The 27,450-nt window shown below is 42.7% G+C and overlaps 1 protein-coding gene across 8 annotated transcripts in view; it reads left to right on the forward strand.

The window, feature by feature from the left end:
• Positions 1-27,182, forward strand: part of NSMCE2 (NSE2 (MMS21) homolog, SMC5-SMC6 complex SUMO ligase) — a 221,492-nt gene extending 194,310 nt beyond the window's left edge. For 2 of the 8 annotated variants that reach the window (XM_082433245.1, XM_082433252.1), the window contains 3 exons: positions 18,501-18,601; positions 19,013-19,119; positions 26,853-27,182. In XM_082433245.1, the coding sequence (XP_082289371.1) occupies positions 18,501-18,601; positions 19,013-19,119; positions 26,853-26,970 (326 nt within the window). In that variant the 3' untranslated portion in view covers positions 26,971-27,182. The other 6 variants (XM_082433254.1, XR_014255496.1, XM_082433257.1 and 3 more) reach the window with 6 other exon arrangements.
• Positions 27,183-27,450: the final 268 nt, after the last annotated feature.

Below are 27,450 nucleotides of genomic sequence, written 5' to 3' on the forward strand. Positions count from 1 at the left end.
AGTTCACTTCGCTCTTCACTCAGAGCCTGTTCTTTAGACTGAAAGAGTGCTAAATTAAGCCATTTTGCAGAGAGGTCTGAGTCATCTAGTGGCAGCTGTCTGTGCCTCACTGGAGGTGCTTTGATCATTGTCATCTAAATGCACGTGTTAAGTACTGTCTGTGGCACCTCGCTCCAGGCTGTGCTAAGTGAGTTACCCAGATAATGGTCTCTGCCCTTGAGAACAGTGCTGAGGCTAAGGGGTCTAAAGTTTATTCACACAGCAGCAGAACAACACAGATAGGCAGACAAGACTGGGCATCCGAATATACCGAATTCAGAGAATCTAATCTTCGAGCCTAGAGGGAGCTTGGAGACATCCAGTCTGCCTCCCTGGCTTAGACAAGTGAAGTGCCTTAGCCCAGGTCACATAGCAGGTTGGGAGCAGGTTACCTGATCTGACCAGCATTCTCTCCACCTCCCCATGCTGGAGCAGAATTGTTTTTCTCAAGGGTTGGAAGGTAACAGTGTCCATTATATTTAATCAGGAAAGTTGGGAGCTGGCATTTCAAGGACATCTGGAGATGAGAGAGCTCAGAATGTGGGCATAGGGGATGGTGGGCAGAGTGTGTGTGAGAAGGATTGGGCCAAAAAGGATTATGAAATAACTTGAAACAACCTAGAAAGAAGTCTTGAAGCAGTAGGTGAGGTTCATGGGCCTGTTTTGTACCACAGAGGGAAGTCACAGTGTGACCATGAGAGGAAGGTCAAACACTCAAAATTACTGCCGCTAAAAGGTCTGGGATGGGGTGGGATGGAGTGGTTGGGTGATGGGAAGCAGCTCTGGAAGTTCAAGAAAAATCTTTTCCCCCATTTCTTGACAGCTGTCATATGTCAAGGCCCATATCTAGCATTTTACGCAAAATGTTTTTATCCTCAGAGCCACCCTACCACACAGGTGTTGTTTTCCCATTTACAGATGAGGAAACACACTCAGAAGGATTGGGTAACTCGCTCAAAAACACCAAAGTACTGAGGGAGGCAAGATTCAAGCTCATGTTGTCTCCTTCCATGAGGTCTCTCTGAGAACACTGAGAGGAAAGTTATAGACATCCAGCCAGGAGGTAATTAAAGTTGTCCCTTTTTGTCTGTAAACAAAGAAAGGAACAATAGAGGGGATATTGCACAGGCTGAGAGGTGGGAAACCCACACGAGCTCTTGGAGTAGTCTGAATCATGCCCCAGAGAGGACAAGTGGAACATGGCTAGCGGTTACTTATTTGTCAGATCATTAACATGGGACGTGATACAATGAGATAGAGGAGAGGAAGACTCAGAGAAGAAAGATAAGCAGATGTCATATAAAATAAGAGTTACTGATGATTTAGGGTGTTTCAGATTGAGGACTAAGCATTGCTCAACTGAAGGGGAAAGTTCAAAGTGAATAGGTTGGTTGATGTATCCTCTAAACAAATAATATAGTGGCACTGGGTGAGCTAAATCCTCAGAAAACGTCATTTATGGCCCTGTGTGCATATGGCACTGTACTAAGACACTGTAACAAGGAAGTGAATAGTCAGGACTAGGAAAATAACAAACTAGGAGGGGCCGTATATTATCACACAGCACCTTGTAGTGGAGGGAGAAGAACAGGGAAAGTTAAGCCCTGACAGGACCTCAGTGCCAGGAAGAGGGGATCATTGAAGTGGTTTTGAAGAAGATACGAAAGAATTGAGGCAGAAAACAAAAGCAAACGCATCCAGTCTCCTGGAATCCAAGGGAAAAGAAAGGGAGAGAAGACCTGATGGGTGCTTTATTATGTGCTGCGTACATTAAATAATCAATTTACTCAAATTAAATAAGGTATTCAGTTAAATTCTCAGTCCTCACAACAGTCCTGCCAGTTGAATGTTGTCCCATTTTACAGATGAGGAAACTAAGGCTCTGAGAGGTGGTGCCTTTCCAGCGATCAGACAGCTAGGGGAGGCAGGATCCACCTAGATCTGCCTCTGAAGCCCTTGCTCCTTCCTCACTGCCCCAGTCACAAGTTGGCTAGGAGACGGTGGGGGGGACTGGTTATGTGCAGAGTCGGAAGCTATGAAAGGATGATGAGGATCAGAATGGATGCAGAGAAGTGACGAGGAGGCTGGTGGTCTCGCTGAGTGAAACTGCTGCGGAACAGAAATGGGAGATGTTGACCGCAGGGAAATTCACGTGGTCAGGTTCACGGTTCATTTGCCATGTGTGGCATTTTACTGTCTGGAACATGGAAGAGTAAATATTAGCTGCATCCAATTTGTGCTTTTGGAGAATGTGAGTTCCTTGTTTGAAAATTCTTTGCAAGCCACATTTTAGTCTTTGGGCTTCCAGATCGGTACCTCTTCAAATAATAGTTCCAAGAAAAATACTGGCTCCAATGTGTGGTTTTCACATTTTTAAACTGATGGTCCTGTTGGCTACCTAGACATTCACACCAGCAAGACATCTGGAAGTTATGGGAATCCTTTCCCCCAGCTAATACAGTGATTTGGCCATCTATGTTCAGTAATGTCCCCAGGTCTGACCTCCTTGCCCTTTTCAATGACCGGTGGGCTACTTAATGTTTGTGAGATTATGGGTTTGTGTGAATTGCAACTAATTGGTGAAAAAATAATTATAATTTGGGGAAATGAGGTTTGTCTATATGAGGACTTTGTAATCTGGAGTATGAAAAGAAGAATGGACAAATGTTTTGTTTTAAAAATACCTAAGTGTCTGTGGCATAGTAAGAAGTCTGGGAAAATGTATTTCAGCTACTGACTTAATTTCTGTTATTGTTGCTGACTTACAGCCCTGCTCCTCCTCTAAGTATGTGTCAGGTCTGAACATAATTCTTCTTTGTAGTCCATTGACTCTTGGAAAATAATGCTGTGATTATAAGGCTTCCTGAATACTGTTTTCAAAATGTTAGTAATAACCGCATTGTACCTATCTGCTATACTTGGGTAACCATCTCTGTTGCTCAATTTATACGTAACATTGGTCATAGTGAAACATGTTTTCATCACTTGAAATCCAAATTTTATTTGCTAGGTTAGTAATGGCCACTTATTTCTGTAACATAAATTAGGATGTTGTGCAAGTTTGGTTTGCAAATAGGTTGACTCTTGAAGGCAACAAGTTTGCCTTGGAATTAGTATGAGGAGTCATTTGAGTTGACTACCTTAATATTCATGAAAATCTTTGTTTTTCTGGTTTTCAGATAGTGGTAAACTTTGATAGTGATTATAAGGATAAAGGATTTAAAACTGGAATGGGTTTTTAGAACTATAGAGTCCACCTTCCTTCCTATTCTCATTCCTTTATTTTTCAGGTTGGAGAAAGAACAAGGTCAAGAACAATAGCTTAAGTGGCATGACCTGCCAAGTGGCAGAGCCCAGAACTTTCAGTCATTCCCATTTACTATCCACCAAAGTACTGTTTTCCTCTAATTGGCAAACAGTTCACTTGAAGGCACTGTGTTTTTCTACCCTAGATGTTGGGTTGGAAAAAAAAAGAAACTGCCTTTTACATAAAAGCTCTTGAAAATGTTTCTCATACATCAGATCAGCAGAACACAAAAGTTTCTTCCTGCCAAATTTCCCCAAGTCCTCTCTGCTTGAATTTTCTTCTCACTTTTCTTTTGAAAAGCCGTGTTCCCTTTGCACTTAGGAATAACGAATCTTATTTGTTCTGACAACAGTATGCAAACATCTATTGCATCAAAATTCCCAAGCAGAGTAAAAAAACCAACAGTCCTTTTCTGAATTTCATTAGCAATGGCAGCAAACATTTCATCAGAACCTCAGAAGCAACACAGAGAAGAAAAGAAAAATCAAGTTAGCAATTATATAGTTAACATTATACAAGATGAAAGCCTGCATTAGAAAATCCTGAGTGCTGTAAACTCTACTTTTGAATCTGCCTTCAGGCTGTCTGTCCTTTCAAAATGTGGTGCCTGTTGGCAGAAGTAGGATTTGAAATGAAATTCATTACAGGAGTAATAAATACAGTGTGTATGGTGAAATTGAATGTTTATGGAAAAGGTTTTTTGATAAGGACTGAATCAGGCCATCACAATGCTCAAGACATCTTTGGACATGAAATCAGACCAGAGGTTTTTAAGAGAGTCTCTGAAAACTTATGTATAGCTCTAGCCCTGAATTTGCAGTCGACCTGAAGGGGCAAGGGTGAGCAGACAACTGGGGAGAACACAGAGTACCTCATCACAAGATATAACTTATCCCGAGAAATCTTGTCCAAAATGTTACATGTGGATAATTCACATACGGAGAGGAAAATTTCTAACAAGCACCCTGACACCTTGCTGCTCTGGAAGGCTCACTGCTTAGCAGTGTCTGGTGTCATCCAGGTCTGCCTCATGTCCCATCCACTCCCAACTTCCTCTCCCCCAGCATCCCTGAGCCAAGCACTTAGAGTTCTCCAAATGTACCTGGACCTCTCTTGCCTGTAGGCCTTGCAGGAGCGCCCCACCCCGCTTGGAATCCCCTTTCTCCTCTGGAAGCCATTGCTGAAGCTCGTAGAACTTATTCCACTGTATTTTAACGGCACTCTCTCCCCTGACACTAGACAGTGAGTCATTTAGGTCAGGAGCTCTGCTCGGCCTTACTGATGTTGGTGAACACAGGACCCACCAAGATGACAGGCCCTCAGTTCATGGTGGTGGGTGGGTGGGTGGAAGAGGAAGAAGCAAGCAGACAACCTCCTGGGTAGCTTGCATTTTAGGATGCACTTAAAAAATAATAATAATACTGGGGAAATATCAGTAATATCAGAAAACCTGACTTTAATATTGCTTCCTTTAGTGTAATATACATAATAGGGTATCTGTACATATCACTGGAGTTGCTGCTCTTAAACCCATCCGCTGAGGATGATGGAATGGCAAGCATTGCTTTCTCTCACCTTTTTGCCTTTGCTCATCTTACCTCCTCTTCCTTCAAGATTCTTCCCAGTATCACTGTCCCTCCTGCAGTCGTGTTTAGAAGCCTCCCGGTAAGCTCCCCCAGACCCCCTAAGCTCACGTCCATCCTGGTACTCAGGCCACCAGGATAGAGTCATGTGTTTTCTAGTCCATTTCAACCCCTGGCCTTTGCATCCTCCTCGCCTAGGAAACAGGAGTGGTCGGCAGACATTTACTCAGTGAAAGTTACATGAATCATTCCTTGAGCCCCCAAATGAGGAAGAGAAAATAGATTTTCTTGACATTTTATTCCCAATACATAAGCTTTCAATACTGTAGTCTCTTCTTACAACCTAAGGTTTAACCCTATTTAGGGCTACAAGTTTCAGTTATCTGACAGCTGTGAGACTGCTACCAGACTGTCATCCTGAAACTGGGTTAAAATTTGAAAGCTCTTTACCGTGTCCTGACAATGATTAATTAAGTTTAATTGCCATTTTTGTATTAATTCTGAAAAAGTAACTGAATTCGTTCTGAAAAATAAGAGAAACCAATCATATTTTTAGTACTTATTCCTTTCTAGTTTGCCATCATCTGTAAGTCTGTTGTCAACTGAAGGACGTTTGACTGTATTCCATTCTCCTCACTTGTTCTCACTTTGCCGGTTTCAATCTCCTTACATGTTGAATCATATTTTTGGAATGAAATAGTCATAGGCTTTTTTATCATTAGCTATTTTACAATTTAATTTAGAAGAGGGAACAGAATGATAAAATTAAATACGAGAGGCCCTCTGTGTGTCATCAAGTAACCTCGTCTACTTTTGGTAACAAAAATAAAATTCCCTTTAAATAATTTCTAGCTCATTCTGAACCAACTCTGTACAGATGAATGGCCTTCAGACTGTGTGAAGATTATGAGAGAACTCAATCTCTCCCTCACGATGAGCCCAACCAAGTTTTTCCTGACAATTAAAATTTTCCTTTTCTTAATTTCATTCCATCGCTCCTAATTATGACCCCTGTAGTTAGTGTGCCGATTACCTCCCCTGCACAAAGTCTCTTCCTCCTTGATGTTCACCCTTTATGTATTTTTAGGCTCCTCCTCTCTCAGCCCCTGAATTCCCTCACGGGGCTGCTGGTTGAGGGACTCAGAGTGAGTCTTCTGCAGTCACTTAACCAGCTGTCTCACCACGCTTGGCTTTTGTCTCAATTTTTAGCTAAGGAAGAGAATTGTCCTCAGGGAAACCAGAGAGCTATTGTACAGCCTTGTCCTTCTGCGATATTGGGGTATGTGTGCTAATGAGTTGGTGCTCTCTCACTACTTCCTGCACAATCCAGATCAGGTCCACACTCTAGGCTGGAGACTGTGGCTCAAACAGCATCACCCTCGTTAGAAGCTCAGAAAGGTAGTTAGCTGAGATCTTTCCATCTGCCTATAGAGTTTGTAAAGCAAGTTCTGAGAGCCTTTTTGCTTCTTTCCTTCCTTCCTTCCTTCCTTTGTTTCGTCCCTCCTTACCATCTTTCACTCCCATTAGTGCTACCTTTTGGAGCTCGTGAATGTCCGTAGACCGTACACTGTAGCACTAGAACTTGGACCCCCCCCCCCCCCGCAAAGTCTTTGAAAATGAACAAGATCAGCCAGTCGCCCTGATTTGCCCTTTCAGAAACTGTCTCCAGGGTTCTCCTTCCTCATGATGTTCTTGTTACTGCCTGGATGTATTTGTTAGGTCCTTTTTTCTAGAGAGGGCAAAACATTTCATCTCATCTTCACTGTATCCTACTGAAATAGTTGAGAAGAGACAGTGTTCGCCTGAAGGAACTTCAACACCTATCCCCCAATTTATGGTAGAGCCACGTGGTACCTAGATCTAGACTTAACTCACCCCACGGAAGTCCATGCCTTACAGAGCTCTTCTCTGGGTCTTGCGCAGAACCGCTTTTCTGCAGAAGAGCTAGGGGGTGAATGGTGTAATTTTTAAGCCGCCCTTGAGATTGGATGCCAGGTATCAACCCTGAGCCCCTATCATGCGCCACGCACTGTGATGCAGAGATGATGAGCAAAGGTGGTCCCTGTCCTTGAGCGGCTTACAGATTAGGCAGGGAGACAGTGGCAGAAACAGGTAATTACCGAGGATTTAAGTTTGGGAGGGATGAGGGAGCCCCTGAGTGAGAAGCTTTCCCAGAGGAAGGCAGCGGCCTTGGTGAGATGCTCTCCTGGGCTGCTGCTCAGTTCTCTGTGTTTCTGCGTGGCCCAGCCCAAGTTCGTAGCCACCTCCGCCACTGTCAGGCCCACTTCTGCCTCCCTTAGCGAGCTCGCTCCTAATTGCCACCTGCCCTGGAGTATGTGAGCTCTCAGTGAGAAAGAAAATTTATCCCTCCTGACATCTTTAGGTGTGGATAAGGAAAAGAGTAAATGTTCCATGCTAAGCATATTGTCAAGTGCTGTGAATGTCACAGACGAAGTTTCACAAGTGTGATTTCTCCATGTTTACAAAACGAACAAATGACTCAGATCTATTGTACGCATTCACAAGAGCTGTGTCCTAAGCTGCTCCCGATTTTGAAGTCATGTGTCTTCTTCCTTTGCATGTGCGGAAGGTTTTATAGAGGGTGGAAAGTGGAGGAGGCGGGGGCGGGGGGGAGCAGAAAGAAGGCTTGGCCACAGGACTTGGTTCTAGGTGTGTGAGCGCCGCCAGGGCCTTTCCTCGGGCTCTGTGGTGTGGGAGATGCCCCATAGCCCTCACCCCTGCTTCCTTTCTTCTTTCTCTCTCTCTCCCTCCCTCCCTCCCCCTCCTCCTTCCCTTCCTCCGCCTCCCCATTCTCCTTCTCTTTCTCCATCTCTCTCTCTCTCTCTCTCTCTGTCATTTTTCTTCTTCCTTCCAGTTGGCAGGGATTTTTTCCCCCTTTGGTATGTTTTCTGTTAGGCTAACTTCAGACAAGACCCTGAAAACTGAAAACAGATGTCGAGGTGGCCCAGAGCGTCTGTGGGTTCATCGCTCTCGGAAGCCCCGATTGGCTCTGCGCACTTTGCAGGCTGGGAGCTGGGCTGCGTTTTGGGTGGCTTCGCTGACTTTGCGGCTGACAGGATTGTTGAGCCTCACTAGATCTGGTCCCTCGGGCTCTCACCTTTTTAAATTTCTTCCATATGGAATGCACTTTGGGGATTATTCCCCTTTCTTTTTTCTATTCTTTTTTTTTTTTTTTTCTTGTTTAAAAATGACTACACTGTGCCACCATAAAGAAGGATTTTTAAATGGATCAAAAATAAACCTTGAAAAAAAAAAAAAAATAAACCTTGATACTCTTTATCAGATGCATGTAGAAAGGAAAAATAAGCATATTTAATTCATGCCAGATTCTGAGGCATTTTGTAACTACCATGCTGGGTAAATCCTACCGAGTAACATACCTGATTAGACTTGAGGCCTGCCCTCACTTAGTAAGACAAATAATTCCCCCTTCACTGAGCTTTATGCCACAATGGACGTCTTCAGTGCCTCTTTACCTTTTATCGTCTGAAGATCAAAATTTATCATTTATTTCGAGAAGCTTTACAAAACAAAGTATGATACTGGTGCTGGCTTTATTCTGTTATTAAAGTCTTGCATTCTACACAGCAATTTCATTTTTGTTTTGTCTAGAGCTTCGAAATTAGAGGAGATAGAAGAGAAGATGTTATATAAATTACATTGTGAGGGGAGCAGATAAGTTTGAAATATTACAACTGTCATTAGGATAATAAATCTCAAATGTATCAGGGATGGAAATGGTGTCATAGTCCCTGTCTTACCCAAAGCTGAAGTGTTGCAGTTTTAAAGTTGAGCAATTAAAAATTGTAAAGTTCATTTTTAAAATATTATGATCTCTAGACTTGATTTCGTTATCTGTTTCAGTTTGACAAACTGAATAAACAAATCCATCCATCCCCATTGCCATCAGTCCTACTTTCTTCTTAAATATTACTTGGTCTCATAAACAGTACCAGTTACAAAAAGTACAAATGAAATAATTATTCTTCAAAAATTAAAAAATGTCCTACTGCCAGTTCACATATACAGTAGTTATGCCACCAGGACACAGTGGACTGCAATATTTTGTCATATTTTCTTTCAGTCTTTTTTCTGTACGCCATATTTAAGATAAATTAATCACACTACATATATAGTTTTAATTTCATTTTTTCCACCTCTTGTTATAAGCATTTTCTGATGATAAAGATTGTTCTTAATTTCTGTCAGATTTTGAGTGGTGATGTCACAGTTCATTGAAACTCTCAGTCTGTCAAATGTCTAGATTTCCCCAGTGTTTTTCTCTGTTATAAAAACTGCTGTACTTGAATGTCACTACATGTACACTCTGGCTAAACTCAATAAACTTAAGATGATTTACACATTTTTCATAACTGATGATTATTGTACTTTCCTCTGGGCAAGGGAATAGAATCAGAGATGATATAAAGACATAGTGTGGAATAGTTTATTTCTTGGAATACGACCTCTATCATCTTGCTTTTTGGTAGTTTGCTTTTGCATTCTCTTTTGGAACAGAGAATGGAGAGTGGAATGACCTAGACAGTGTAAAATGGCTCCCTTTATGGAAAAAAGTAATTAGATCAAAGACCAGCTTGTCTTATTCTAAAATATTTGCCTGCAGAACAGTCTTCTTTACCGTTTTCATCTTATTATCACTGTCAGTTTATATATAACAATAATCAAAGCATTCTCTTGTTTTGGCACCCAGTCACTCAGTGGACATTTATTAAGTTCCAGCACCTTGCCTGGCTCCCTGAGAATATGAAGATAAATAAGGCAGAGTTCCTTCCCTCAAGGAATTCATAGTCTAGTAGGGAAGATAGAGAAGTAAACAAATGATTACAGCATCTACAAAGGTATTCTGGGGGCTGAAGGAGGTATTACCTCTGCTTTGGGGCTTCACGGAGGAAATACTTGAATTAATTTAGTCTTGAAGCGTGGTCACAGGTTGCTAGGGGAAGGGCTAGCAGAGGTGCAGAATAGCCTGGCAAGTGTGAGCAAACTGTAATGAGTTTGGGATGGATATGGGGAATGGGATTGAGGAGGGAGATGAAGATGCTCTGGGCCAACTAATGGAAAGTCTTGTTGTTGTGCTTAGGAGACCATGGCTTTAGAAAGATGAGCTAGGGTGTAGAAGGAGGTTGGGGAGAGACTGAGGCAGAGAGATAAATAAAGAACTTTTGCAATATTCTAAATAGGAAGGCTGGGGACTTGAATTAGGACAGCAGCAGTGAGCATGAAAAGAAGGAGACAGAGTCAAGGTAGTTTAAAGATAGAGATTGGAAAGTGTATAGGAATAAGTTGCATCTACTGTGTTGGGTACCTGGATAGGTGGTATTTGCAGCCCTCTAAAATAAGGACACATAAGATGGACCCAAATGGGATTTCTCATCTTCTGATCTTTGCTTGCTTCATACTCTTCCGTGGTTCTAAACAATTGAGAGTTGTATACCTTCTCGATGCTGGCAAATCAGTTTTCCTATCATGTGGTTTTCTAGTTAACTGCCCAAAGCAAAGAAATAGAATGTGTGCATTCGGTGGTCTGCTTTTGCTTAGAAACCTAGAGATGGGCATCAAACCTTCTCTGTACTTGCATAACAAGTACTAAATGCATGTACTGAATTTGGGGATATTTTCAGTATTTATTGACTTAAAGTGGATATTGTATGACCAGATCTCAAAGGATGGGTTTTTGTCCCACCAGTAGAATGCACCAGGTTCTGATTACTTTAAAACCCTCGTATTTTGACATATGACGTATTTTGACAGTATTTAAAGAAATGGAGGCAAATTAATACATGATGTCAGCTGAGGACAAAGAACGTGTCTAAAACAACAGCAGATAAATTAACAAGTGCATGATAATGTGACAGGGTACATCTTATGAAAATCTCAGCTCATTTGGAGGTTATAAGCTGAAACTCTTCATTCAGTTTACTTTCAAGATCTTTAGAGGAGTTTGTTGAAAGAGCTGTGGAAGTGAAAGCGGCCAGGAAACTAAAGATGTTGATAGTGCCCGGTCAGCTAACTACAACTGGGCTAATTGAGGCCTCCCTCTGCCCTGGGCATGGAAGGGCTCATCCCATTCAGAATCCTGGGTCGAGCAATCTTGTGGTTTCTCTTCGGGTGAGTCCATAGCACATCGTTTTTATTTAATAGAGCATATATGTTGCAGGTACCCACTCTATGCTAGCTCCGTGGGAATTCTGAGTAATAATATTAATAATCATAACAATATTTATCGACCCCCTGCTATTTGCCAGACACCCTTCTAAGAATCTTTCATACATTAATTCATTTAATCCTCATACAGCTCTATGAAGTAGGTTCATTCTCTGTGAAGTAGATTGTAAACTCCATTTTACGGCTGAGAAGATGGAAACAGAAAAAGGTAAAGTAACTCACCCAGGAGCGCCCAGCTGATAAAGTGTTGGGACCAGGATTTAAACCCGGGCAAGCTGTCTCCGAGCCCATGTTCCTAAACACTCTAATCCTCACTGCCTGAGTGTCCTTCCCTCTTCTTATCGCACCTCCCTGGAGAGCCTGGCTTAGTCATCACTTTCTCAGGGAGGTTCACCTTGATTCCTCACCCCACCTTCCGAGATCTTCTAGGTTACTTTTCTTCTTTGTACAAAACATGTTTGTTATTTCACTCATTGCACAGAATAGAAGTGTTTGTATCTGTCTCTCCCACCAGACATGATTTTGATTTTAATCCTCTTCATATCCACGGGCATTTGTGTAGTGTTTGGCACAGAGCAGGTGTTCAATGAATACAACTTGAGTTGAGTTGTTTTGGCTTGAGCCCACAATGCTTGTCCTCAAGGAGCTTTCAATCTACCTAGAAAAGAAGTTCCATCCACATGAAACAACTGAATAATGAAGAAATTTAAGCTAAAAGAGTATGGTATATACAGTAGGTGTTATAGGATTTCAAAGGAAGGAGATTAGCTGCAGGGATTGGGTTAGGTTGAGTTTGGTTGGGTTGGATTGTGTTTGGTTGGACTGGATTGGATTGGATTGGGTTGGATTGAATTGTATTGGATATATATAGCTTCTTCCAAATGTGTAGAATCTGAGATGAATATAGATTATAGCTAACCGAAGAAGGAAGAATACTGATCAAAATGTTGACCTGAGGTAGCTGCGAATTCAATGCTCACGTTTAAGGGGGCAGCAGAGTTGTTTCAGACAATGTGAGCTGAAAGATCCTCCTCATTGTCACAGATCAATTATGAGCTCCTCAGAGAGGCTGACCCTGTTTGCTCCTGGGAGCTTCCTTCCACAGTATCTTGTATGTGCATAGCCCTCACAAGACTGCTTTGTGTTGTATATATCTGTCCTGTGTGACTGAACTCCCTGAGGGCAAGGATTATTTTTTGCCAATACCAAGCATACAACCTGGCACAAAGTAATGATAAAAATAACAATAGCAGCAACAATTTACAGTTATATAGCATTGGTTTATAATAAAATGTATACATGATAAATAACATTTATCGGATCCTTACTATGTTCTATCCATTGTTCTGATTATTAAGTCAATCTACCTTTGCTGAATATTTTTTGTTGAAATTGTGTCTGTTGAATTTTGCTATCCTATGAAGATTATGACACCTAGGAAATTTTTAATTCTGTAGGCCCTTTCTGGACATGATCTGCATTTTAATTCTGCAAAAGCTGTTCACACACAGAAGAGTCTTAGCTCTTAGCCAGTGCCAGAGAATTTCAAAACTAGGATTCCCTCAATGGTAACTTGACCCAACCAAAGTGCTAGCATTCAGGACAGGCCACTCAACCCAGGAAGAAACTAAGAAGCATTCAGGACAGGCCACTCATCCCAGGAAGAAAGTAAGAACAAAGCTAGGTACCCATTAGTAGTAGAGTAGACCCCAAAACAACGCGCACGCGCACACACACAATCCTGTTAATTCCAAGCCAAAGAGACTGAGCCTGCTGACCCACTTCTTTTTCCGTTTGGAGTCTAAGACATGTCCGAGTTCACAGATGAGGCCCCTCATAACCCCGCCTGTGGGCTGCTTGGTGGGGCAACAAGTCGGGAGTTGGCACAGACACATATGCAGACACTGTGACTGCAGAGCTTCCAACTTGGAATCAACCTTCTTTTGCAGGTTAGGGAGGGGATCTCCCATGTACCAGCTCAGCCGCTCCAAATACTCCATCCCAGAACAGTGCAAGTAAAATAATCCAGGCAGTCCAATAAGCATTTCAGGCGGGCAACAAATATTTGTAAAATATTTGCTACTAACTTTTAAGAGAAAAGTGCTTTTAGAAAAATGTCGAGGCTTAATTGAAAAAGCACATAGCAATCAACTTTTATTCCCAGCTGGCGTAAAACTGTCTGTCAGCCAAATTTGGGTTGCCTGAAGACAGACAAGTGACTAATATTAGGGCTGTGTGTGGCCAGGCCCAAGTGTATTTTCTGACCACAAAACCATGTCTGGATTCTCCTTTGTAATTACCACACGGCCTGCTATAATTGTAACATTTACTTGCTGCCTTTGACATGGAATTCAGGGTCCAAGGCTGTACCCCAAGCTAGAGTGAAGTCCTCTGTGTTATTTGCCTAAAACCTATAAAATCATCATTGTGTGAGACATGTGTGTGTCTGTGTCTGTGTGTGTCTGTGTTGTCGCATCTGTTAAATATGTTAAGTATATCCTTGTGAAAAGTATGCCCACTCCTGCCTTGTTGGATGAAGCACTTTACTAATGGGATGCTTATTGAACGTGCTACCACTACGTGCCAAGGACATTTTAGAATCTAGGAAACAGCAATGAACAAGACAACGAAGTCCCTGCTTTCCTGGAAGAGAACAGGAGTAGGGGAAAGTAGAAGAGAGGGAGACAGACAAGAAAGTAGCACTTAAAGAGATGCGCTGTGCAGTCACAACAGAGTGACGGGGTAGAGGAGGGCTGGTGTCTTCTTTAGCTTACGAGGTCAGAGAAGGCCTCTCCAAGGCGACAACATTTAAACCGACATTTTAAAATGACAAGAAGGAGTAGGACAAGCAAAGATCCGGAGGGCAGAACATTCCAGGCAGGTTAGTATAGCAGCCAAAGATGAGAAAGAGCTTGGCATGTTCCAGAAGCAGAGGAAAGACCAGTGGGACTCGAGCACGGTGGGTGAGAGGGGGACTGGTCAGAGGAGCTGTCTATGTAGGCCCCTGTAAGAAGCAGGCGGGGGTGGAGGGGAGGAGGTGGTGACCCCTGTAAGAAGCAGGGATTCTAGTTAGGAGGCGCCTGAAGAGGTCTGGGCAGAAGGCCGTAGTGGTTTGGGCTAAGATGCAGTAGAAATCGAGAGAAGAGGCTAGATTTCGATTTAGGGAATATAGTTGAGAACCAGTCAACAGAACTTGACAGTGGTTTGGATGTGAGGAATGAAGGGAAAGGAATAATCAAGAATGATTCCAGGGACCTCCCTGGCGGTCCAGTGGTTAAGACTCCACGCTCTCAATGCAGGGGACACTGGTTCGATCCCTGGTTGGGAAACTAAGATCCCGCATGCAGCACGGCACGGCCAAAATAAATAAGATAGATAGGTAGATAGATAGATAGATAGATAGATAGATAGATAGATAGATAGATAGATAGATTGATTCCAAAGGTTTGGGCTTGAGCACCTAGGAGGAGGACGACTGAGATGAGGATTTAGCTGTTCACTGGCGGTCATCACTGACTAACCATGAACCCACATCTTGGGATCTAATAACTGCCCTCACCGACCTCCTAACCTTACATCACTGGGGAATATTCGTAGACTTTTGGAAATCCTTGATTGTTTACTTAATTACTACTACAAGCATTTTCATGTCTTCTCCTTTTGGTTTTTATTTTATGACATCAAAAAAATCCCATTCAAGTTACTAACTCAGTCCTGATACATCCCTCCTGGGTGCTCTGTAGATATTAGTTCATGCCCAGGTTTCCCTCCTCAGCACTTTGCTTGGGTGCCCTGGGCCCGGGCATGGATGTTAGGTGTGGGTCTGAGATCTGCCCATCTGGGCGGAAGCTGACAGCTGGCGCGTATACTTCTGACAACATGCCTTGTTTATGTATATGGAAAACGGTGTGACTCATCATCTTGTTTTTCCTTTTTTAATCAGAAATTTTTTTGAGATCTCTTGAATACCAAACAGATTTAATCCGCTTATTTCTTTATTATAATGCTGATATTTTCTACTTTTGCCTTAAAAATATTGTGGAGGCTTCAGCTTTCTTGTCTATTCAGTAGGAATAACAATAGAGTTGTTCTTCATGGGTGTTTTGTGCAGATTAAATGAAATAATGTATATAAAGTGCTTAGCATAGTAGCTGCTATGTAGCAGTCAGTAAACTTGAGGTATTATTATTAATAAAATAATAATCTGGGGGAGGGAGGGATGGCTCCCAGAAACTATACACTGGTTTTAGTATTCAAATTAAGCAGACCAAGAAAGTAGAGCTATACATTGATTTTCTGTACTAACTCCCTGCATGACTTTGGACAAAACCTATAATGTCTTTGGATCTCAGTTTTCTCCAGGAAATGAGAGAATAAGGATAAATAACCTCAGTTTAAAACTTTTGTGATTCTAGTAGACGATCTGGATTTTTTCTCTCCAATCTTCCTTTCAGCGGGCTTATCAAAAAGTTTTGTCTTTCTGTATAGATTAGTGTAAGTGGTATTTATTGCCAGATGTGACCTTTTGTTTTAGCACACTGTAGAATCCCAACGTTAATATCACTTTCTATAAATATAGATTTCGGGTGAGGAAATGTTCTAGCTCAAGAGAAGTTTAGCTATTGAGGCTCTTTCTCTTTTTAGACTCTCGGTCCTTGGGCTATTACTCACCGTTGGCATTCTTTCCCAGTCTCACTTATGTCACCTTCTTCTTTCGTGATCGCTGCTGTTGATAGCCACCTACAGCTTCTAAGTTCCCCACTCAGCTTTCCCTAGTGGTTGGCATTGCATTTGAGTTGTGCTTTCTTGCTTCCTCTACTTTTTGAAATTTAAAAATAGAAAATTAAAAAAAAAGAAAAACCCACAGTCTTTCACATTGGCTGAACCCTGTTATTCATCCAACAGATTTTCTGGTGAATTCCACAGTATAACATATACAGTCAGAAATCTATCAGTTCAGAGTAAGCCCTGTAAGAAATGGACAAAGAGATACTTTTATTTTGACTGTCAAACGCACAATCAGAAATGGGCGGCAGCAGCCCGCAAGAGGAGGCTTTGGAAAGTGAATCAAAGAATCAGAATAGCTCTCAGCTCTGCTCCTTGACTTTTCTCCTTACCTGTCCAACTTTCCTGAACCATCGTGAAGAATCATTGGGTTGATAAGAGGACTCTTTTAAGAGTCTGACTCTTGCGCTATTCATACCAAAGACAGGTCCTGGGAAGCACAGAGACTCTTCATAGATCGAAGGAAAATTATTTCAGAAGCCCCAACTCACATCATAGCAAACATACTAAACTATGGCAACTTCCACATTAAATATAATTCTATTGCTGGCAAAATTTTTTGAAGATATTTTTACAATTTTGCTTTGGAAAACGGTTGGCTACAAGTAAGTGATTTAACCTCTAATTGGCTATTAATTTCTCAGCAATTATCTTAGCATACTTGGGAATTATTAAATTAAAACCTAAATCCAGCGTATATATTGCTTCCAAAGGAAATACTTTTGATTACCAAATCAACAATTAATGAAGTTAACCCAACATTACATTTTGTAGACCTTTAAAATTGATTGTTTTCCATTTTGTAGTTATCCTGTTTTGAAACCAGTAAATGGTTTTCAAGGTCTCAGACCTTTTTATCGACCCTTGAAAAGCTGAAAGGCCCCAGGCATTGTACCTTAATGACCAATGGTTAGAAAATGCTCTGTCTGGGAAATCTTAAGCTCTGAGGGCTTCACTCTTGCCTTCTTCAAGGAATAAGCGCTGTTTGGGGGACATTTCTCTAAGAAAATACAACAAGCTGGCATATAAATAGCACTAGTTGCTAAAACAAAGAGAAACCCCTACCAAAAAAACAGAGTAATTGGGGGCAGAATCCCTGGGTTTCAGCCATAAGTTCACTGGGTGACCTTGAACAAGTGCTCTGTGACCCTTTTCCTGCCCCCAGTAGTACTTTTCCAGCATATACTTCATCTGGCCAAGGGGGAAGGCCAGGGCCAGCAGTTGTAGGAACTAAAAGATGTGCAGAACCATCTCAACTTAAGAAAAGGGTTTCCCTCACACATTAAAAGCGAGGCACTTTTTAATGTCTATATTCAATATTTTGCCAAAATGAAAGAAGGAAGGGAAGAGAGAAGAGAGAAAGGGAGGGGAAAAAGGAGGAGGAAGGACTACACTGTCACTGCACTGTCACACTTGTGTTTAAAACACTACTGATCTTTGATTTCAGTGCAGAATGACAAGTCTGCCTTCTCCAGAAAGAAAGGCTTTTTCATATGAGATTCTCTCAGTACCCCATTCAGAAGCCATCTATTATCTAGTTTCCCTTGGTGAGGGGCAAGGACCATGAAAAGAACACAGATATCAGAATCAAATAAGTTATATTCAAAGCTAGCTCTACCACTCATTTACTCAGCGGTTCTCAAAGTGTGGGCCAGGAACCCCTAGGGTACTCTGAGAGCCTTTCAGGGTACCCACAACGTCAAAACTATCTTTATAATAATACTAAGATGTCATTTGCCCTTTTCATTCTCTTTCTTTTCATAAGTGAATTTTTCCAGAGGCTATGTGATGTGATATCATGACAGACTGGACGCATACGCAGATATCAAAATCCTACTATCTTCTATTAAGCCACACATTAAAGATATTTTCACAAATGTAAAACAATGCTACTCTCATCTCTAACTTTTTTTTGTTCTGGAAAATATAATTACTTTTAATTTTTTAAACGTCATTTATGTTCACATGTCATGGGATTGTTCTTTTTAAATGAATTAATAAATACATATTTTTAAATTCCTAAGTCGTAGTGTCTAACATGGCAAATCTTGATAAATATAAACCACATTTTAAAAGTTTATTGGCATCCTGAATAATTTCTAAAAGTACAAAAAGGTTCTAAGGCCAAAAAGTCTGAGAGAATCCCTGTACTGTCCAACAGTAACTATCATTTATTGAATGTGTCTTCGTGCCAGGAGCTGTGCAGAGCACACTGAAGTCTTCACCTCTTAATCTTTGCAGTAAAGTTATAGAGACGTTAAAAACAGACCTTGCTAGCACTAGGTCTCACAGCTGGAAGTGACAAAGATAACCACGTCCTTCTGACTCCAAAGCCACATTCTTGATTAGTGAACAGTACTCCCTCACAAATTCACTCTCTGTAACTTTGAAAAAGTTACTTCGCTGCTCCAAATCTGTTTCCTTACCAAACATGGGCAGATTCCTGCCTCCCCTGCAGAAGAGTTAATATGCATCCAAGCGCCTAGCACAGGGACTAACACCAAAGAGACCCTTCCATCCCTTCCTGTCCTTGACATGTTAGACCAACAAGACTCAGCAACTTCCCTTTTTCCCTCTAGATGGTCTTCAAGTAGACAGAGAGGCTGACGGCACGGAAGGAGTTGATGAAGATATGATTGTGACCCAAAGTCAGACCAACTTCATCTGCCCCATTACACAGGTACTGTTTTCTCCTCCTTCCCCTGAAAGAAAAAGCGATTTACTTCATAGAGGCAAAGGGTTCCTGTTTGCTTTCTGACTTCATTTCATGTCTAGAGTTGAGGAGGGAGGAAAGGACAGGGATGAGAGTTGAAGAGTATACCTGGGAAAGAGTTTTCAGTCAATGATGCCCTTAGGGATCTAGGAATAAATTCCTGACCCACAGGCCAAGTGTCATTGGTGCCACTGGTCTCCCTGCATTTTCTGATGTGGTCACCTGCCCTAAGAGTTATCTAGAGCCATGAGATGGGGAGGTTAAACCTCGGAAGCCCCAGGTCTAGGCAAACATAGCGCCGAATAATTGTTGGCTTGGAGAAGTTACTGGAAGCTGATCACTATCATTCCTGAAAGCCTGATGTCTCCTTGATTGCAGTTGGAAATGAAGAAGCCAGTGAAAAATAAAGTGTGTGGCCACACCTATGAAGAAGAAGCCATTGTTCGCATGATTGAGTCCAAGCACAAGCGGAAGAAAAAGGCCTGGTGAGTTGCCGCAAGAAGGGAAGTGACACCTTCCCAGGGGGTGGTCAGTCCGAGGCGGTGCGTTCACGCTGGAGGAAAAGGCACTTAAACTTCTCCCCTGAAGTCCATTCAGCTGGAGGGATAGTGTCAACATGGAAAAACAGGACATGAGGGAACAAATTAGTAATCTGTTCAGGAAGAAACTGAAGGAGCTTCAACCACACCTTCAGAACACGAGAAAAAGGAATTGGATGTAATGTTAATCATTAGATAACAGGAATTTTTATGAATTTGTGCTGGAGCCTGAAAAAAATAGAGAACTGTCATACCGAGAGATTTCTTTTCCCCTTTGTATATGCACTTACCCAAACAAGAAGGAATGGTTAAAAAAAAAATTTTTTTTTTTTTTTTGCATCCTGAAATACAGGTAGTTTATTTAAAAAATATATTAAGTCATCACTCTAAGATAAGAATTCGTATCCAGTTGGTCTTGATGATCAAGATTTGATTGTCCGGGAAAACTTTTCGTATCTTTAATTACGTAAATAACTTCCCAAATGGTTTAAGTAAATTCATGGATGACTGCACTGAGAAAAAAATGTTTAATTGGAATGTTTAGAGAATCCTTCTTTTATATATATATTTCTACCCCTTTCTCTTACACATACACACACACGCACACACACACATGCACACATGCTCCAACCCTGGAGGACCATGGCTCTGTTTCTATAATTAAATAGAAGCCTGGGTTGGCTAGCCTAGCTTTGACTTGGTTGGCATTTCTTGTGCTTTTATCACAGATTTGTGGAAGGAATGGAATTGCAGGTGTGACCAGTTCTCAATGGACTTGTGATAACAGTCCCTTTGATGTGTGGCTTGCTTCTCCATCACCCAGAAATTTGCTGGTCCAGACCTAGAACTGGAATTCCCCACCACTCCTCATCTGGGTGTGGACTTAAAGATAGGGCATTTGAGACTGCAGATATCTTGATGGTCATTCAGTCAAGTAGTTTGCCCTATTTATTCTAGAAGAACTGCCTAATGATTACAAAATCGAGATTGTTTGAGCACATTTTTATCTGTTTTGACTTTCCAGCTTACAACTGAGATATCATATTTCCCTAAGGAACCTTTCATTTTCCCTTGTGAGTGTAATTTTCTTTGTTTCTGGACTTCTAAGCCTTCTTTTTCTCCTAACTTTTTTCTATGTTTATTCTCTGAAAAACAAAATTTTAATTTGTTGACATAATTGCTAAGAATAGGTATTCCCAGATAGTTCTGCGTCACAGCTCTTCTTCCTTAAAGTTTGTGACATTCTCCTCGAGTCAGATTTGAAAAGGGCAGGCACTGATACAAAAGCACATTTCTCCCAAGTCACAGGATGGCTGGGAGCAACTCCCAGAGCAGGCTCACATTTAAATGCATCTTCTTGATTACATACTTTGACTTTCTAATGTCCTTTGCCTTTTTTGAATTGTAAATGATGTTTGGAAGCACTTGAGTAACACCCGTCATTTGGAAAAGGTGGGCATTTTTCTGTCATACTTCTATAACTTGGGTGCAGATTCCACAAACTCTGCAGGTTCTCATAGCATAGTAAGAACAGTTAAGTCCAAGTGGAGGAAGTCTGGAAGGACTACAGCGAAGGTACTATTTTTGCTGGGCCTTGAAAAATGAGAAGGATTTCAGAGAATGGTGAAGAAGACTCTTTCTAGCCAAGAGGCTCGCCCTATTCAGAGTCTGTTCCACTTGGGGGAGAGTAGGTACAGCAACAGTTATTGCATGTTAGCCGGTGATTAGAAGGATGTTCTGGACAATAGCAATAGGGGAGTGGTGTATGTAAATTCTCTCTCTATTCTATACTCATTGTAGAGGGTGTTAAATGTCATGATTTCATTAGTTTCTTCATCTATAAATTGATGATAATAGTTGTAATTGCCTCATTGGTATGTTTGAAATTTGAATAAGATATATGTAGAGCACTTAAAGTACCTGTCACATGGTCAGTAAACTTTATCCCATCATCATTATCCTCATCATCATTCTTGCCACCATTATTCTGTAGGCATGAGAGAACATTGCAGGGTTTTGAGGGAATAAGGCGAGTCAACCTGGGTTTTAGGAAGTTACTCCAGTAGCAGTTCAAGAGATGGATGAATAAAGGCATGAGGTGGAGATGTCAATTTAGATGCTTTTGCAGTAGAGTAAGTTATAGATAATGAGAGCTGGGATTGAGGCAGGAGTCATAGGTGGAAGGAAATGAGGAGGCACATGATCGTGGAGGTATGATGGACGGAATTTGGTAGCCGGAAGTTGAAGGGAACAAGTGGAAGGATGACTGACATTTCTAAACTGGAAGGATGTCTAGAAGGATGGCAATGTCATTAGCCAACAGAGAGGTCGTAAGGGGGACACATTTAGGAAGGATTATAAGAGGCACAGTTTGGGTCATGCTGAGTTTGAGGTCCTAGCAATACAGCCATCTGGAAAGTATCGAGGCACAGAAAATGTGGGTGTTTGAGCTCGGGAGAGAGCTCTGAGTGTGAGATGTTGACTGTAAGGTTATTGATACAGAAGAGTCAGACCAGCACAGGTACAGCTCTGGACCAGATGTGACAGCCAGCTGAGAACCCCCAAGGACGGGACCTTGGCCTGGCTCTGAGCAACGCGAGGCCAGGATCTAGCTCTGCTCTGCTTACCGTGTTCCCCCAGCACCTAACATAGACCCACAAAAAAGCATTCTGCCATTTTGAAAGGGCAATCAAAGGAAGAAGACTCCAACAAAGCAGTCTGAGACGTAGCCAGGAGAGAAGGGATGAGAGATAAGCGAGTTGAGTATCACAGGAGCCAGTGCTGGAGTGACAGGATCTTGAGGATGAGGTACATTGTATTTGGCAACAGGTTAGAATCCAGGGCCTCTTCAAAGCCTCCTCCAGAGGTTCCGGATTAAACACGAGTTAGTGTTGTTTCCCAGGACGCATGTTAGGGCAATGAGCAGTTCCGGGTTCCCTTTGTTTAAAAGTGTCTGTGACACATCCAGTCTGAGGAATCTCAGTTTTTCCTCCTTGTTGGTTCCAACTATGTTTTGTCAGACAGGAGTTCCAGGTACATTGTGTTACTGGCACTGACTCCATTTTAAAGTCTCCATTGTTGAGACTTTAGCCCTAACTAAATACAATAGTTAGAATAGTTTCTTTTTTTTTTTTTTTTTTAATAAATTTATTTATTTATTTTTTAGCTGTGTTGGGTCTTCGTTTCTGTGCGAGGGCTTTCTCTAGTTGCGGCGAACGGGGGCCACTCTTCATTGCGGTGCGCGGGCCTCTCACTATCGCGGCCTCTCTTGTTGCGGAGCACAGACTCCAGACGGGCAGGCTCAGTAGTTGTGGCTCACGGGCCCAGTTGCTCCGCGGCATGTGGGATCTTCCCAGACCAGGGCTCGAACCCGTGTCCCCTGCATTGGTAGGCAGATTCTCAACCACTCCGCCACCAGGGAAGCCCTAGAATAGTTTCTTAAAACACATCTCTTAATAATCAGGCTGTTTATTATCTTACTAATAAAGCTGCCTTATGATTTTCATATTAATAAGACATTTCCTATTATCCATAGTCATTTCTTTCCTTTTTTGTTTAAGAACAGAGGCTATATTAACAAACAGTCACATTTAAGAGCACGGAGAGTACAATTAAGTTGAACAGAAATGTGTCGTTGAATAACAGAACTCCAGCATTGCGCTTGGAGGCCCTATTTTAACCATTTACCAACAAGTCCATTAACCTCTCAGAGCCTCAGTGTCTTCATCTGTAAAATGGAAATAGCGACATCTCACAGAATTTCAGGATCAAAAGAACAGTGGGGAATTCCAGTCCAGGTCTGGACCAGCAAATTTCTTGGCAGTGGAGAAGCAGAGCACTTAGGAGAAAGCTCTTTTTGGACTACAGCGTGCTGAACAAATAGCAGTCGGGTTATTGAGGTCAAGACTGTTCATGTTTGTATTACTTACCTCACTGCTTAGTGACACATTATTTTAGACTCAGAGGATGTAGGATAGAGTTACACTCTGTGTTTAGGTATGATGGGAATCCATCCCACTCACATTTCCAGACCTGCTTTCTAGAGCTGGGCTGGACTCTGGAATTCTTGGGGCCCAGATCCAGGAGCTCGTAAGACCCAGAATCCTGTACTTTTCAGCTGATGCTGAGGCCAAGGGTCCCCACAGCCTCTGGGACCCCCTACGACTCGGTCCCTTTGTTCAGCAGACACTTACACGCTTGCCCACTGCTGCAGTGGAATGTTCTGCCCTGTCAGTGACCCCAGTTCAGGACCCAGCCTCTCCTTCCAGGCCTGTAGGTCTGACTCTTGCACAGCAATGACGCGAGAGCTTAAGACTGGGTGTTGCCACGCCTATCTTGTTCACCAGGATGTCGTGGGGATGAATGCACTAATGCTTATAGAGTGTTCTTTCTCCAGGGGAGGAGTGCCCTGATTCAGTATCATGTCATTATGACCTTGTCTTATCCTCTTTAGAGACTTGTGTTTGTTTATTTGAGACGGGGTGAGAAACAAGGTTCTCCTGCATCGACCTCTCCTCCGGGAAGCCTTCCTGGAACCCCCATTTGTGCTGCGCAAGGTGCCCCACCCCTGTGCTCCCACGACGCCTGCCTCCTGCCAGCATTGTAGGTGGGCCCGGTTCTTCTCCACAAGGTTCTAGAGAACGGAAGTTGTGTCCTAGAGCAGGAACCAGCTTATTGAGCACCTGAGTGAATTCCTGGACCGTTGTCGCATGCATCCTACTCATTCTCACAACAACCCTATGCTCTGCCTTCCTAGAGGAAGAAACTGAGGCCCATTAATGACATCAGTTGCCCAGAGTGTCACAGCCAGGAGGCTTGAGCCCAGGTCTTTTTCACCCTTGAGCCTGTAGTTGTGTCTTTAGGCCGTCTGGCTCCCATTGGGAGGGCTTTTTGGTTAATGCCTCTGTCCCCTGGGCTGATACCCTAAGTGAGCTCAGACCTCTTTGTGTGACACGGGTGGCCCTGGGATAATGTGCATGCAGCTCTGCAGCTGACTGGTGTGGTTAATCCCACCACACATTCTCAGAATGCTCTCATTTACTGACTAAAACCACTGATGTCATCAGGAAGTCCTCCCCACCCCACTCTCCACTTCCCTAAAACAGCTTATTCACTGTCTGACTATTGGTGCTAAAGACTTTGTTCTGTGAAGCGGGGGGACTACAGCCTGGCAGTCAGTGCGAATGATCAGCGGGTTGACAAGCGCTAACTGATGGTCATCCCAGCCACCGCCTTCAGGTTGCATTTCCATGTCATGGAAGTTGAAGTGATGACAAATGCCTTTGCTGAAGTCAGGAAAGTGTCCATATCCTTCTCATAATCTCACCTTAGTTACTTTCATACTGAAAGAAAGAATTCACTTTGAGACAGCAGGGTGTTTTAAACCAGTGTAAAGCATTTCTCAAGCACCTCCAATCCTTCCCCTAACGCAAAGCCAAATCATCATACCTGGGCCAAATCACCCCCATCATCTTTCATATGATTGCCTTTCTTTAATCACATTTTAACACATGTCCCCAACCATACAGGACACATTTCAGTATTTTAAATATAAATATTGTTAGCAAGCATATTATTCATTACATTGATTAATGCTCCTCTAATATAAAGATGCCTTGGTCCAGAAATCAAGACCAAGAAAAAGTTTCACTTTTGTGTTGAACTGTTGAGCTTTCTACTGCTGGACAAATTAGAGCTCCCATGATCTGCTTTCTTCCCCTTCTGGTTTATAGCTTTTGTCTTGAATTTGTTATTTTTGATCTGTGCTTTTTGGAGGGTTGTCTCAGATCACTGGGCCAGAGCTCTGTGTGGGGCAGGAACCTATATTTGTATTTTACAGCTGGGTGCTTAGAACTAGCACAGGGCCAATCACATAAAAGGGTCAAATGAATGCACGAATGTGCGCCCGTCTGCGTTGGAGGTATGCAATCTATAGACAGATCAGCAGCTTTCATCAGGAGACGGGTGATAGTCCTAGGAGATGGTGAAGGGAATGAAAGTTATTGAGCACTATGTTGCCTGGAGCCCTGTGAAATTGGGACTCTGCCCCTTTTGTAAATCTGAGGACACAGAGGCTCCAAAAGGTAAAGTGAGTTGCCGGTGGTCTCATAATAAGCAAGTAGGCAGTGGAGTTAGAATTCAGACCTAGGTTGGCTTGACTCCAAAACTGGGCACTCTACTCTACCAGAGTCTGGTTCATGTTGAGAAGAAATCAGGTGACTTCATCCAGCCCACTGCCTTCAGAGGAGACCACATCCAAACAGAACCGTGACTCACCCACTGATTTCTTCAGCCACAGCTTTTCCCCTGAGTCCCCATCAGCCCACTCAGTCTCTCCACTGCGAGGACTAGTGGGCATTTCAGAGGGAACATGTAGCAACCAGGACTCCTGCCTGACTCCATCCCAACCCGGTTTTCCAGTTGTTGCCATGGAGATGAAGGGTACCACCAGTCCCCTTCGGCTCGGGCCAGACTCTGCACAAAGCTCAGCTCTTTCCTTTACCCTCCACATCGGGTCCATCAGCAAGTCCCATAGGTTCTATTTCCGGCTGTATCCCAAAGCTGCTCACCGCTACACCCTCATCCAAGCCGCCCTCTCTCTGCTGGCTGCTGCACAATCCCCCTCTCTTCCCTGCTTGCCCTGTGCCTGTGTTCTGTATTAAACAGCCAGAGTCATGTTTTCTAAATGTAAGCCAAATCCCATCCCTCCCCTATCTCCACCCCTCCATTGTTTTCATATTTAAAATAAAATCCAAAGCCCCACACGCCCTCCAACCAAATCTCCAAATGCCCTCCCTCTTGCCCTGGGCATTCCAGCCACACTGACCTTGCTCTTACTCCCGGGCACCAAGCGGCTATCTCCTCGACTTCTACACATGCTGCTTCCCCAGCCCGAGCCTCATGCAGCCCTTGTTCTAGATAAGACCTCCCAGTGAGCCTTGCCCTGACCCCCTCTAGATAAGCCCCTTAGCTCACACTCTCTCCCTTGACCCTCCTCTTTAGCCTTTGCAGCACTTAATGCCGCATGAACTCACGGCAAGCATCTATGCGGTTGAGTTAGCGAAGATCTGTCTCCCCCACTGGAAAGTGAGCGCTGTGAAGTGGGCATTGCCCTGCCCCCGGTGCTGGACAGGCCCTGGCGCAGGTGGGCACCCGGTGAACAAATGAATGAGTGCACATTGGTCCTGATTTTTCAAGTGTGCTCCATTTTTGGTAAAATGTCCTCCCTTGAACACCACTCAGCCATAAAAAAGAATGAAATGTTGCCATTTGTAGCAACATGGATGGACTTGGAGGACATTATGCTAAGTGAAATAAGTCAGAGAAAAACAAATACTGTATGATATCACTTATCTGTGGAATCTAAAAAATACAACAAACTAATAAAACAAAAAAGAAGCCAACTCACAGATACAGAGAACAAACTCTAGTGGCTATCGGTGGGGAGAGGGAGGGGGAGGGGCAAGATAGGGGTGAGAAGAAAAAAAAGGGGTTATTATGGGATCATATGAAATCACCTGTGTGAAACTTTTGAAGATTGTAAAGCACTATAGAATTTAAAGAATCTTTCATTCAATTAAAATAAAAAATGCCTTCGTTTAAATTCTTGCCTGTGAGAGAAGTTTATGCTGAAGGCATTAAGGTGAAGTGGCCTGATTTGATTTTCTCATCCCTCACAGTTGCCCGAAAATTGGCTGTAGCCACACAGACGTGAGAATGTCTGATCTCATCCAGGATGAGGCGCTGAGAAGGGCGATTGAGAGTCACAACAAGAAAAAACATCGTCAGTCCAACTAGGAAGAGCCCCCTTCCTGCAGGGAACTCCGCAGCCTACCTCCTACCCCAGCCATCTGTAGAGAGCGATGCTTGTCAGAGCATTTCGACTGGCTGCATAGCATACTTTGGGGTAAAATTGAAGGAAGCCTTTTTCTATGTTACAGTAAACATTCAAGCATATTATATTGTTTATTTTTAAGTGTTCTGCAATTTTAAATAAAACTTTGATTATCTGTGTGTGTCCTATCTGTGCACCTCCCGAGGTGTAAATGCTTCCAGTGGTAAAGCCTGGGTGGTGCCAGACTTCTCTATTTCTAATCCTTCAGACTGTTTTTTATTATAGTTTTAACAGAAAAAATGTCTTGGAAGGCATGTTTGAAATGCAAACACATAGAAACATCCCCAACTGCAAGCATTTTCTATCAGGATAGTAAAGAATAGCATGAGAATGTAAAGCAAAGCCAGCTCCCTTACCTATATTTACTTTGTATATTGACAGTT

The sequence above is a fragment of the Balaenoptera physalus genome (assembly GCF_965194825.1).
Source record: "Balaenoptera physalus genome assembly, chromosome: 17".
NCBI classification, from domain to species: Eukaryota; Metazoa; Chordata; class Mammalia; order Artiodactyla; family Balaenopteridae; genus Balaenoptera; species Balaenoptera physalus.